The sequence below is a fragment of the Prorops nasuta genome, unplaced genomic scaffold, assembly GCF_024137725.1.
Source record: "Prorops nasuta isolate Cenicafe-Biocafe unplaced genomic scaffold, Cenicafe_Pnas_1.2 PNAS00003, whole genome shotgun sequence".
In the NCBI taxonomy this organism is placed as follows: domain Eukaryota; kingdom Metazoa; phylum Arthropoda; class Insecta; order Hymenoptera; family Bethylidae; genus Prorops; species Prorops nasuta.
This window is the reverse complement of record NW_027116800.1, coordinates 670,060-685,239: the sequence shown is the minus strand read 5'-3', so window position 1 is coordinate 685,239 and position 15,180 is coordinate 670,060. Positions and strand designations below refer to the sequence as shown.

The window sequence follows — 15,180 nt, the reverse complement described above, 5'->3', positions numbered from 1 at the left end:
GCCACGATCATCTTTCCCCAAGTTTGTTAACTCATTTTCCCCCTCTGAAAGTGGAACGTGTTTGCAGTTCGTATCTTCTCACGTGGAATATACTTGGTAAATTTTGCCATTGGCCGATGACAGAAACTGGCAAAATTTTCCAGACCCATGTCTTCGCGTCTCTTCGTTCAACATGAATTATTTATGCGCAAGAATAATCGACTCTTCGAAACTATAATTATTACGAATTAATATAAAAACTGTGTAGGTACGAAAAACTGTTAACACACTGCAATGAAAAATGTTTATTTATTATTATAAGAATACAATAATTTTTAGTTAAAGATTTTAATAAAATATGACAACCACGACTGTTGTTTAAATTATTCAATACAATGTTTAATACGATTTGATCGAGCAAACCTTTGCCTTCAAATGTTCACCTTTATCAACGGAGCAGTTCCTTTTTTATCCTTTAATCTTTCATTTGGATTTTTCAAGACATTCTACTGAATTTTCCTGTCACATGGGAAGCATACGGATTTTCCTTTGAAGCTTCGGCGTCATCTCTTTGCTTTCCGTGATTAATTTATGATCCATGATTCTCCAGGCAAGTTTTCGTCACGTTCGAGACTTTGTTCGACCGGGGACAGGCTTGCCGGTGTGGAAAAGTAGTTTTCTACCTGTTCCCGAAGGAAATGAGAGAAGCGATAGAGAAATCAGGTCGGTCTTGCCGGTCTACTTACGCTTTTATCCAAGATCCACGACTCGCCAAATAATTATATCCACCTAGCCACCGTTTCATCGCTTAATCATTTCTCGCAGCTTCCTGCCAGCAGCCACTAGCCTTCCATTTTCATCCATGAATAAGCCTTGCTGTCTTCGATGATAACCATACGATTTAACATTAACCAATTTACCAAATAAAACTACGAGCCAGTGAAAAATATAGTTTTATAAAAATATTTTAAATGTGATATATCGTATCGTGGAATTTTGCAAGAGAATTTTGTGCGTTTGATCAGGCCTGTTGGTTCGTTAAGGTATTTCGTTATGTGGAATTGTATTGTGCAAAATATTGTATAGTTGATGGTAAAATCGTGAATAGGTGGAAACGTTGGGTAGGATCGTTAGCTATATTGGGGTCGTGTGTGCATTAGAATGAGAATCGAGTTTCGTCGTGGCGCTTGTTTGGTTATTGTGACACACGAAACTTTGCCAGAGCCGGACTTTCGGTTGTTCAAGGGCAAAAGCACTCGTCGGCCAATCGGCGATCAGTTAGCAGTCCCACTGGCTTTATCGAATTACTTTCTTCTCCGTTTCAACACTGCTTCCGAGATCTCTTCTCAGCAGTTGCCCTTTCCCTTCAGATGAATCTACCATCGAGACTCGCTCAGTCATAGTGCTCGAAAGGGGAAACGAAAGCTCTGTAAGAGGGGGGTGGGGGGGGGGGGAGAAGTGGAGAGAATCCCCCTTATAACTAGTTTTCAATAAATACATAGACATACAAACAATCGAATTATCATTCTCACCCTTTCCCATCCTCGATGGAGATGTCTTTTCCAATTTTTGTCAATTGTCTTTTCAAAGGGTGTCTGAATAATGGTTTACCTGTACTACTTACCCTCATGGAAATTCCTCGATCGAGCTTTGGATCGACGCTGAAAGTATTTACGTGACCACGTAAAATGGAAATCGGACAAAATAACATCACGTTTTCCAACTAGCAGCAATCGTAGCGACAAAAATAACGTTACCGCCCCTCGTATATCGTTAAATCGACGAAACAATTGCAATAAAACTTATAATTAAAACTGATAACTAGATTTCTCAAGGTAGGTATATTATTCACGAAAGTATAAAAGGAAAAAATTACTATACGTCTTGTTATTATTACAATCTATATGTATATTTCAGAATTTTTAATCGCGAGCACACATGAACGTCCTGGTAATATATATATACGAAATCGAGTACATCACGTAAAAGGGTTCATTTGGTTTTTCTCCTGGCATCATCGGAGAATTCCGTGAATTTTATGGAGCAGCCAAATCGGACAGGCTATTCGACTGTAATAATATATCTTTTCTATTACGAAAATTTTTCGAGTTATCCCCATAACGAGCTGTGGCTCGAAGAGAAATCGAGCGTTCCGAGCAATTTCAGTGAATGACGTGATACGTTGGTAGGAAAAAATTCTTCTGGCGTATGCAATCATGTTCATACGTGGTACACCAGGCTATATATCTCATACTGGAGATCCATAAGATTTTCCGCCGTGATGAATTATCATGGGAGCCTCATCGTCAGGCTTTTCCCTTTTTTAGGGAGGGAGGTGTGGCGAGAGTGGAAGTAAAGGGGGAAGGAATGAAGCGCTAGAGTTAAATGGAGAGAGGGCGCTGAGGAAAGAGAGGCTGCTCCAGCATTCAGTTTTCGTTGTGACGTCATTGCTAATCCAGATCTCTCCGAGAAGAGAGCGAAAACAGCTACACGAAACAGGCGTGTGAGTAACTACAGCAAGTGACCTCCTTTTCCTCGCTGAGCCCTGGGATGGCTGAATTATAACGGGAAATATCAAAGTTTTGAAGGATAATAAAGAGGATCCTAATATGAAAAACGATGACTCCTTAATAAAAGCATCGACCAAACCTTCACTGCCAGCTCTCATTCCAACGAATTATTCCTAATCCTATTTTCACACTCCCAACTAAACTCTTAATATTAGGTTCCAAACTTTTTTTTCTCCACTTTCGTATAAAAAGAAAGGTAGTAACGAGTTTAGCGAGAGAGTCTAAAGTAAAAATTAGAGGAGAAGTTTATCAGACGAATTCGATACTGCAAGGAGCGAGTGAAATTTTAAGAGTAACTCGATCCTCGATGGGTTGAGAGGTTTTATTTGAAAACAGGGAAATGGAAAAGCGGAGGGCGCAGGTGGTCATTTTTCCGACGGGGTTTCACGACTGTCGTAAAAATTCGACTAAGCGCGTAAATCAGAGGTGAAGAATCAGTGGAAAGGCCAGAGGGCTGTTAAGAATTATTGCTCGCGAAAACGAGAGGGCGGAAGTTGCCGAACGTGAAAATAACATTTAGACTTTAATGTTTTCCGCCAGTAGTATAGCTCAACGACGTAATTGTCGGTATTTGATACTGGATTTTATGCAATTTTAAATTCGTTGCGTTGATTGATGTGTATAATTATATTCTAAGAATTACTCATTTTTTATGTTTGCTTTTCATTTAATTGATGAAAATGGTTTTTTTCTCTTTCAGGTACGGTGACATGGTTCCGAAAACGATTGCGGGAAAAATCGTGGGGGGCGTATGCTCTCTCAGCGGTGTCCTAGTGATCGCTTTACCGGTGCCTGTTATCGTCAGTAATTTCAGCAGAATTTATCATCAAAATCAACGCGCCGATAAACGGAAGGCGCAGAGGGTAAGTTTTAGTTTATGTTTTCTATGTAAAAACAACTATACCGTGTAGCTATAAAACACAAATTTTTCAGGATAATTTCGTATAAAATATTATTAACACGGTGAATTTTAAGTATTATTTATATATCTCTTATATTTAATTTAAATATATTAAAATATATGAGAATATAGTGTTAATGATGATTTATGCAAACTGAACATTTTTTATAAAATGAAGTATAACGTAAATAACAATCATTATAGAAGAAATGTTTATTTTTTCTATATTTATGTTTAAGAATGACGTGATATAATTCTAGGGTAAGAAAGTTATAAATTTCGTTGACAGTTATAACTACATTAAAAAAATTGTCTGAAAATAATAAATTATACTGGAATCGGAATAAACGTACATTGTATCATTTTGGCAGAAAGGTTGCATTTGCGATGTTTTGCTGTTAAAGTTAAAAATATATCGGACTGGGGTTAAAGTATGCATAAGGGAGCCGGATCGAGCATCATTCAGGGAGAAGCTTTTTACGAGACTATGGAGACACTGGGACTTCCATTACAACAACATCTTTTATTTACGCTATAAATTCACTACAGACGTATGTTCACGCTTTAAACCGAGTGGAAAAACGAAAACGCTCGGATCAAAATCCCCTCCCCTAATTGTTTCCAAATTTCTAAAAAGTTTAACATTTGGAATATAGTTTTTTGCCTGAATGACACATGGAATCAAAAAAACTCCAAGTATCTCAAAAATGTGCATTAAACTGATGAATTTCATTCATTAACACCGCGTTAATGAACACATATTCATATATAGAAACAATGAAACTGCCTACAATTTATATTTCTATACATAGACATAAACTAATAATCTGTCAAATCCTATTTGAAATCATTTTTATTCAATACCTACATCGACTATTTCAGTTTCAAAGCTTAAAATCAATCTCAGGTCAATTTATATTTAAAAGATACTTCAGTATCCTTAACGAAGTTTTGAATGCCATAATGCCCAATTTGCATTATTTTCAAGCGCTATTAATCATTGTACAAAGGAGCAAGGGTTTGTATAATTCATGAACGTGAGAATTTATCGATGACCAACATTACATTATATCGATAAAAAACTTTAGAGTCTCTCATTAATAATTAGTGTTATATAGGAATAATATTTGGTTCGGTGCAGTGGGCTTGTTGTATAAAATGTATCATAATGTTTGCGATATCTGGATGGATTACCAGTGTAAATCTGTCGGAAAATAATATTATTTTCAAAGTTACCAGAAGTATCGAATGTTCTCAAAGAAATAGCATTTCATCCTCTATGGGTAGTAACTTGGCTTGAAATGATATTCGGGCGAAGCATTTTGGTCCTCTCGCTATGCCAAGGAAAAAGGAATTTCCTTGCGCATCGATAAGTGTTTTCTCTATTCGTGCTCGTTCGTGTTTTGCGCAGCTTGAAAAAACTCACGCCATTATTCGTGCTAGGGTATCCATTTTATTCTCATAGCGGATATCGATGGCTCGAGTGTTTTCTTCGAACCGGAAAAACCCTGCTCTCGAGTGCTCAAGGTCGTTCCAAAGGACGCTGTGGGTAACATTCCTCTCTCGTATGCCTTTTCGAGCTGCAAAAATCTCACTCTTTCCTTATTCATTTTTATTCGCGCTTTAAATATTAATTTATCGCTGCTGTAAATAACGACCAACCACCGATTTTCGCTCTCTCCCAACCCCCTTCACTTTACTTCCTTTAAAAGCTTTTTATTCATTTTTCATTCGCTTTTAATTGCTCGGTCCACGTTTATTCGTGGCCTCATAAACATCCTTCACGCGTTTCGCTCCGCTGATTTGCAAACAAGAATTATCGTCAGTCAGTAAATTCATTTTTACTTCTCCTATTTCAAAATCTCGTTCTCCACTCCCTCGGGGATGAAAGTGGACCTTTTAGCAAAAAAAGAAATTCTGTTTGAAGAATTGAAAATAATCGTTTTTTTGCTTCTTTTCTGGTTTTTGCCTCTGGAGGGATATAGCGATAGGAGTACGAGTGCTTAGTGATAAATAATGGAAGGAGCTGCGGGGAGATAGAGGAGGCTGTAGTCCACGCAATATGGCAGTCGGAAAAGAATTGGTCGTACACACACACACACACCACACAAATCAAGCAATGCGCCTTTTATTCAAAGTGCCTGTCGAATCCATCTAGATGAAGAGACTGAATCGATCATCAATCAGAACCATTTCGTAATGTATGCTTACTGTGCTTTATGTCCTTCCCACCGTGAGACACATTTTTACAATAGTTCCCTATTTTCCTAAATCTCCGGAATGAGAACATCATAATTAGTGTTTCTAGGACTCTCACCAATTACACACTAATTAAATTTCTTAGCCTTCAGTACGATGAACTAAAAATTTCCTTGATGGAGAAGCAATAAATAATATTAGCAACCAATTGTCTGATATTTTTTGCTGTGTATAATTGGAGAAGCAATTGGTAAAATTTAAGAAAATATTTTCTATAAATTATAAATATAGGCATATGATTATAATCTAACGTTTAATTGGTATTTTAATTTTTGTTTTTAGATAGACTATTTTCTCTTTTAGTTTCTCAACGGAGTTGTAGCAAAGTGAGATGCTAAGAATTAAAATTAGTCTCTCGCAAGAGGATAAAATTTTCTTCAAGTTCATCCGGCAAAGACGTTTTGTCAGCGAACCGAAAGCTTGAAAGCACAGCTGGCAGCTCGATTCCTCGTATTTGCCAAAAAGTCTGCGTAAACATCGTTGCTTCGTCATTATCCGTTTTTCCCTATTCACTTGCGTTGAGGTAGATTTCATTCTTTCTGTTCGATAAGCTTTGTAAGCTAGGCTTGTAAGAAAGCTCGCGAGTCTCACGGACGAAATTTGCTTTGGCCAAATGCCAGCGGCTACCCTCAGTTCATTAACACTATTTCATACATGGTGGAAACGCCAGGCAGCTGGATGGTTTAACCGCCAAACACCGCAGTCTTAAACATAAATGAAACAACTAATTAAGCTTCTGCGTCAACCAATATTGCTTCGAAGAATTACAAGGCACTTAAATCTCTAAAAATTTACCGCAACCTTCGAATCATTCTCCGAAATCATAAACTGATTTTAACGAGGACTTTGTTAATATATACTAATAGAAATTTGACAACAATGATATTAATTATTAGCATTGTTAAAAAAACATTTATCAAATATTAATTGGACAAATTTTTGGCATTGTTTTATTTTTATTAGATTCTATATTTCATAGATAATAGCAAACTATTGTTGCTAGATATCTGTCATAAATTTATTTACGTTACTTCACTTAGCGATTAACTCAATATTAATTAACACAATGGAATAATAATGAAGTATGCAAAACGAGTTACTAATGGAACGGTGTCAGTAGATAAAGTACGCTGATTCCTATTGAATTCCCATTAAGCAAAATGTCGAATCAGATAAGTCTTTGATGTATTTTTATCTTATTGGAGGAGTTTAGTCTGAAGTAAAGATCAGAGTGGAAAGATTGGAATTTGAAAGAATAAAGGGTAGAGAGTAGCACCTCTGGGTTGGCTAGAGAGAAACGAAAGATTTTCCAAGCATTGCCTGCTATTTCTTTCTTCCAGGTAGCTAAATTTGTAATGCAGATCGAGCCTATCTACATATGCATGGACACGTTTGTCTCGATTCGCGGTTTCGAATTGCGTTGCATCCCTTTCTCACCCAGTTATTCTCCCCCATACCCCATTCTGGCCTATTGCATTTTCTATGATTTTCACAAGTTATTCAATTTTTTTTCTCTCTATTCCACATTCATGCAATTTTATTGATGCACATTTAAAATTTGAAGTTTGGTTTCTTCCTCCTTCGATCTCCGTACATTAAACCTTCCCTCTAAAATTAGTTATACAAGGGGAATATTTTTATGCATAGGACTGGTGTGATAATGCGAATTGAATGAAATCAACATTAAAAAAGGATTTGAACGTTTGAGTCTTGAATTTATTGGTTAATAAGATGCAGTATCGATCGAGTATCAGTCAATTTAATGTTAATTTTTAAGTATCACAATTTTATACGGGAATAAGGCTGGAATCTTTTAAATTTCTTCGTCAAATTGAAGGAAAGAGGGTTAACGAGACTCATCCATGAAAACGCCAGTACTTATATACGCCGAGCTTATTTCATTCAGTGAGAAATAAATACGAAATTTTCACAAGCTCTTTCTCTCGTCAAACACTTTTTCTCGTTTTCTCAGCATTTCCAGCTTGAAATTTCCACAATCCATGATGTCTCCTACTTCTGGCGAGGCCCTGGTAAACTCGTTACACTTCCCTTTTGACGCTTTTTGATTACTAAAAGCACTCTCCTCGAATTATCGCTTCGAAAAATTGCTCGACATTATCCTTTCTCCCTTTTTTTTCCTCACACATTTCTTTCTAGTCTACGTTATTTCAGTCTATAGCTGAGAGTGGATCCTCGTTAAATCAAACCATTTGTCCATTTGTACAGATTTTTTTTTCAAAATAAAAAAGCTCCTTTATTTAAGTCAATTATTCAGCATTGCTAGAAAAATGTCTTAACATTTTCCGGCATATTTTTTTTATCAATTGAAGTCCTTTGTCAAATTTTTCTATGGTCAATATCAAGTCAATTTATATCCCTTCCAACTTATGTTTGCACGAGGAACATTATTGGCAAATTCTTTTTTTATCCCCAAGCAAACATAATAGCTTGTTAGTTAGATCCGTTAGATTGCGTCACGTTTTGTATTAAGTAGAAGAATACTGTTTCAGCCATACGATGCCACCTGCTCCTTTTTGCAAATATAAAAGATTTGTCGCGATAATCGTCGTACAGCCTTAAAAAGAAATGAGAATGTCACAGACAGACAATTCACTGTAATTGTTCATCATTTATAGAATTACCAATTTTATATATTCCTAAAAACTTTTAACTTTTAACAAGGTAGCGCTAGAGCAGTAAAATGACGAATGATTTTTTTAATAATAAAAAAGCTGACATTGCACTTTATCAGCAAAAAATGACGCCCGAAATACATTCTATGCGAAATTTTAAGCTGTGGCAATTAAATCGAGATATTAAACGAGAGAATGGAAAGTTATTTGTAGAAATCTTGATGATTGAGGAGCGAGAGATTTAAAAATCTAATGAAATTTCAGTAAATCTATGGTAATTCTTCTGTGGACATAGTAGTTGCAAGAGAGACGTCCTTAAACCTTCTAGTTTTAGACGGAAGAGACACGATTAGTTTATTTTTTGATAAAACTCCGCGGAGAACCTGCTTACTTATTAGACTAAGCTTCCTTCAAATATTTGTTTACCCTTAGCCGAGTTAGCTATTACGCCATTTGAGCCAAATCGATGTCGAAAGCTGTAGTTGCCAAAGGTAGAACGAAATCGATGGAAGAACCGTGCTCGTTACAGCTTCAAGATGTTGTTTGAAACTATCCCAGTCTATAATAGTATACTAGATAGTCTATCAAATTATTAATGTACTATAATAAATTATTACACTAATTCATTATTAATTGATCAGTAAACAAGGATCTGTCATTTATGGATGGATCTTAATTGACCAATGAGCCTATAATGGACGAAGCCTACCCTTCAATATTGCAGGTCGTTTCTCTACTCTAATACGTCCTGTAGCTTAGTCATTATATTACGCAGTCTTATTTAATTATAATATTCTACTAAAAGAGAAGTGATTTTATTTTAAAAAATGAGGAAAAGTAAGAAAAGGGGGGAAAAAGGGTGATGAATTTTTATTACTGTGCCAAATTTGTTGTAAACTATATGTAAATGAGAAAGGAAGAGACAAAGTGGGGGGGGGGGGGGGGGGGGAATGAAATGTAACGAGAAAGTAGCAGTTTTCAAGGCAATGTTAGCTATCTCTCCGGGGGTGCTTAGGTGGGTGCTAATGATTCGCGTTTCCACGCCTCGCCAGTCAAGATTTCGCTCTTTTCCGGCCTCGTGCGGACGCCTGTCTATTCTGGGAACGAACTCTCGGCACGACCGGTCCTCCAAGACTCTCCTTCCCCTCCTAGTTTACCTTTTATCGGCCTACGGGGTCATCTGTGCTACCCTTGCTAATCCCAGAGGCAAGAAAATAACGAGAGGAATTGCTAGCAGTCTCATTTCTCTTTACTTATTAAACATTTCACCTTATCAATTCTCCAGCAGTCATCGAAGCAGACATTTCTCATCGTTCGATACAAAAATTCACAATTTTCAGCAGTCTCAAACATAGATGTCTTTTTCTCGTGTCGAAATTCGATTTTCCTAGCGAGTTTTTGCAAACTCTAATCACTTGGAATGCATTAACCTCGGTATTAACCCTATCGATTACCCCCTTCCATTTCTTTCTTAGTCGATGGGCTAATTCTCTTCTTTATGCTGAAGGATATTCTGCTACACCATATTTAATGAAAATTAAATAATGATGCTAGTCAGTCTGACTTTTATCATAAGTAACATGGTACATTTTTTGTTTGATGCAATGAGGTCTCACCAAGCACAAATGGATACACGTCATACCTAATAATATATCGTGTTTTCCATTTATTACCATGTTGTTATTCTGAGGAAGAATATTATTTTTAACCAAAGGTTGCATTGAATTATTGATCTATTATGCTTTATTATTAACCGTGAGGAATAAATTCTGTAAATAAAAATCACTACGTGGGTTTTAACTACGGTGTAGTTTAAACTGATAAGCAATGTTTCTTTTTAATAAATTACGCGCTCGTTGCAACTGGGAAGCCAGCGTATCGAGGCGCGTTATAATTTGAGAAGTGGTGCAAAAATTAGGTTATGGAAGAGTTAAGAAAACTGGGTCCTTCTGGGTTAATAAGAAGACATTGTGAGGTTGGTTTGACGTCATTGAAATGCAATTGAAGTTTTACGGAAGGAATTGTTTTTATTCCTATAAACAAGAAAAAATAAATATTGATTAGCCATAAAACTTGTAATATTAAGGGACAATAATAGTGAAAAAATAAAAATAATTAATTGACCCCGATCCCCTCAAGCTTTCCCCTTGAAATACCTTACTATTGTTGCGTTGGAAAAATAATGAGACAAGTAATAAACCTAACAAGATTTTTAATTAAATTATGAAATAGGAAATGATCAAAGACTAATAGCGAACATTAATTAAAATAATTATTGTTCAAGAGAGAGAGAGAGAGAGAGAGAGAGAGAGAGAACGTCGAGTTATAGTTATCTCTTATTAGTTGAATGGAAGACCAAACGTGGTATATTAATTAATTAATATAACGTAATTTTTATATTAAATCTGTTCTCTATTGCATTGCCAGAAACACATTAGTCAGCTGGTGTCTAAGCGCTCTTTTCTATACTTCCTACTAGGTTATAGGAAAAGACTTTGAAAATGTTTATAAACAAAATCACTACATCATGCTTTACAGAAAAAGGTTTGTGTGATTATATCAGTCTTCACTCTTAATTAACGCAATTTATTTATAATTCGTTTTTAAGACCAATGATTTACGTTTTAAGTTGAATGAGGTATTTAATGCAAATTTAACCGAAGGACAGTCTTATGATCGATCTAGAATGATCTATCGTGGCACAAAGTGAAACACAAAAGGTTCTAAATATGTTACGCGAGACTGATAAACAAGTCGAGAAAACTGGGTTCTCTCTTGGACTAAGAAGACACTAAACGGTCGATTTGACGTCATCGGGAGGCTGTGCGGGTTTATTACCCGCTTCTTCCCTGCAAACAAACTGATTTTGCGGGGCAGCAGCAGCTATTCTCGACGCTCCAACCGGCCGCACTTTCAAACAGTTTACAGGGAAGCCCGTTAATAAAGATCCGATCACTTACCGCCTTGAAGAAGACTATTTCGTAAAACCCCCGGTGCTCTAAATTAAAAAAAAAAAAATCTTTAGGAAATCTTGCAATCTTCTTATCATTACGATGTCTCTGAAATATTCTAAATAATAAAAATTTACAGCGCAAATTTTAATTCAGGAGAAAAAGCAAGGAAATGTTGTACAAAGAATTATAAATTTCTTGGCTATTAATTGAGAAATCTCAATTAATTATTATAGTGAGATACTTCAAGTTCAGAATTTGGATTAAAGGAATGTGGCTGATAATAATTGCAGGAAGACTAGTAGTTAATGCAGAGCTGGAATTAAAGGACTAATTCGGACCGAGAAGTCCTACGATGAATAAGGAGTAACCGGAGTGAATGAATAAGATATTTAGTGGGTTTTGATTAAACTGTTGCGGTTGTGTTAAAGCTAATTATTTATTCATTTGTTATTCAGGGTGGTGAGGTTGGTAGTGTGATAAATGTACTTAGCTGGTGAATTTCACAAAACCTTCTAGTAAAATTATTAATTAAATCTTTATTCTTCATAGTGGCATAGTGGTGATCACAAAATCTAATTTTTTCTTTGGATTCGTCATAGTGGTTTATGAAACAAATAGGAGACTAAAAAATGTAGCCAACAATGATTTTCCAACATTGTTTACGTTATACTTACACTAACAGGCAAAAAATGTATTGAAATAAGACCCTCGTTTAAAACTGCAGTGTAGTGTTTAAAAATAAATTGTTTATAAGTGTAAGGCCCATTGAATGTTTTATTAATTATCTCGAGGTAAAATTCACTAAGATAATCTGTTTAATATAAAAATTGTGCACTTGTGTTTTAACTTGCTAGTCCTGTTTATGCCCTATTTATACACGAGCTATATTTGCAGCAACCCTTCCTGCACTGCGCAACTCGAGGATATATCGCGATACATGCAAAATATCTGCAGAACGATAGCTAGATTAAAGATGGAAGTAGCGATAAGAGTAAATTAGTCGAGTGCAAAAGCTCCGATAGAGAAAGGAAGAGTGAAAAACTAGAAAAATCTTTCATCACTGGCCTTTTCATAACTTTGCAATTTTGCTACCCGTTTCACTTTTTCTCTATAATGAAATTCCCGAGTCTCGCGTGATTTATCCTCCTGCCTTATCGCCTTCCCCGCTCCTGAAAATTCACAAATTATCGTTAAATTCTTCATCAGTAGCGCGAGAAATGCTGGATTTTAACAAATGAAAGCGGGTCTTTCTTATTGAGCACCTTCTTTCTCACAATTTATAATGCAATTAATCAATCCCCTTTTTTGTAATTTATCTTCCAAACTGCGTATCACTCTTTCGTCCTAATTCTGTACAACATTTTTCATGTCGAAGGACTCGCAATATTAAACTTGCTAATTGTTCGAGGAACAATTGAATTTGAGTTAAACACCAGTATATATAATATACTTAGGAGCTTTTTCGACCTCCGGTAAAGATTCAAGAGCTTTTGTCAAAGTTGAGAAATTCCTGAATGATTAATTAGTCGAGAGTGATAAAACTGAAAACGAATCTGAATTTCCTATTGGACGGACCAGAATGGAGAATCAAATACTCTCACATTGAACTACTTTTAATTTTATCAAGCGCTAAGATAAACCAGATTTTGCAGAGGAGAGGAGCTAATTGAATTTTGATAGAATAATCAGATTCGTTTGAGTATATGAGTAAAGTACATAAATGCAGACGTAAGAGATATGCCGTTGGAAATATTCATTGTGATATAAGGTGATAATAATTTAAATTCCACCAGAAAGTATTTTAAGAAGCTTGGATAAATTTCTTGCTGCAAGGAAAATAGTAACAAAATTTTCCATGGTTGATTTCTTACTTTGGCTGGGCTGGATCAGCCATGAATAAACTCTGAAATAGGATTCCTGTACGCGGCTAAGAGATTTCAAAACTTCACCAGTGAAGTCACTGAACAGCACATGCGATGACTAGTTCGCTGTAAAAAAAATCTGCAGCTTATAAATAGTGGATTAACATAAATGGATCTTAGCTGATTCACATTCTCAATGTATACTTAGATCTGTGGATGGGCTAAGCTGGTGAAGAACGAATGATTGCAAAATCAGTGATAAAATGATTCTATATAATATTTTATTTTATAAACTTTTAACAAGTGATTTAATTTAAGTGAAAAACAGAGGATCTTCGACTTTGAAGGGGCACAAGAGATGGAAGCTAATTTAGTATTTTCCATTAAAGCTTTCGTTAAAGAAGGGGTGTTTGTATTTGTACGGTTGGCGTGTTTTGATGAAGATATTTTTGGTAGATGGTTCTGGTCGTCTTGTCTGGTTAAATGTATTTGGAAGTAACTGGAAAAAGGATTGAAAAAGGAAGGAATTATGCTACAGGTTAGAAATGATCGAAGGATTGTGAATCTTTATAAACAATCCCAATAAAGACGCAAAAATTCTATTCTCATGATAAATTTTCACGCTAAATTTGCGCATTGAATCTTAACGTCCCATTAAATACCACAAAGAAGGCTTTCAGCTGGAAGCAATGATCTGGCAAATAGAAATCATACTGAACAATTGAATACGATTAACTATTCATAACCTTGAAAATCACTTGTTTTGATGGTGGCCCATACACAATTGATCATTTGCCTACGAATGCAGTTTATTTCCATGATTATTACTGCTTAGTTAAAATTTGGAGTTATAATTAGTAGGCACCTCACCGTATAGCATAGTTGCGCTTCCTAGCTATGAAAATGTGCTGCATAATGTTGCAATATTTCTCTTACGTTACACGCTCGATATTTGTGAATTAACTATGAACGAATACTGAAACTTGTATACAAATATGTCGACTTGGATTTGTAAGGCAATTTGCTCTTGAAACGCTGCAAGTGTTTATTATCTTAATAGTTGCTTGATATTATAGGGTCGACAATTTCCATTGGTGTATCGAGTAAATTTTGCAATGGGGTAAGCGTGCATTTGGCGATAGGCATGACGCTACTAGTATTAGGCTGGTGTTCCTAGTTACCACACACGTCACGCATTGCCAGTTCTACGCCTGTAAAACTTCACTCGTCCGTAAACTCACAGTAAACCCAACGTAGCTCCACTAATAAAGCACTTGCCTCCAATTTACTGTATATCGAGCTTATTAACGCATGACGCGACCCACCCCCCCCCCCCCCTCCCACCGCCAAATTATACTCCACCACCAAACGTTAACCAAAAATAGAAATATGCTTTAGAAAGCTGTAAAATCTCTCAAAAGTCCCAATTTCTTTTTCTCTCTCAGCGAGCGTTAATTATCAACAAAATTTATTCAGGAATAAATTTGTAATATTAAGACAGTGGAGTCGAGGATTGTGCAGGAAATTAAATGTAAAATTAAAGAGAGTACTGGCGATGAAAATGTAAATTTGGGGAGAGAATTGGATCGAAGGTTGCGGAGAGGTAACTATACATATAAAAAGAGAAGAAAAGTAACGATTGGAAAATACACAATCGAAGATTTATAATCGAATGTAGACTTTAGAGTGTGAATGCGGTTTAAGTTTTGGATAAAGAGGGAAGGAATTATGACAAATAAGGTGTAGGACAATAAAAAGTGTCCTTCGGGAAGATAGCGAGTCTAGTAGAAAAGGGTTGTAACGGACGAACGTAAAGAGGAATACTAGGAGATAAAGAGGAGAATAAAAAAACTTGGAAAGGAGAGAATCGTAAAAGGCATAAAGAAGCTAAAAAGGGAGAGTGTCATAATGGGAAGGATGTCTGTGAAAGAGTGGGCCGTAAAGAAAAAGATGAAGAAATGAACTGTAGGGAAAGATGAAAAGCTGAAAGGATAGGGTACGATAAATCGAAGTAGGCGTTTT

The 15,180-nt window shown here is 35.9% G+C and overlaps 1 protein-coding gene across 4 annotated transcripts in view; it reads left to right on the top strand.

The window, feature by feature from the left end:
* Shal (Potassium voltage-gated channel protein Shal) overlaps positions 1-15,180 on the top strand; it is a 109,133-nt gene that overhangs the window by 37,627 nt on the left and 56,326 nt on the right. For all 4 annotated transcript variants that reach the window (XM_066724859.1, XM_066724858.1, XM_066724860.1 and 1 more), the window contains exon 2: positions 3,250-3,412. In XM_066724859.1, the coding sequence (XP_066580956.1) occupies positions 3,250-3,412 (163 nt within the window). The remainder of the gene's footprint in view (positions 1-3,249; positions 3,413-15,180) is intronic.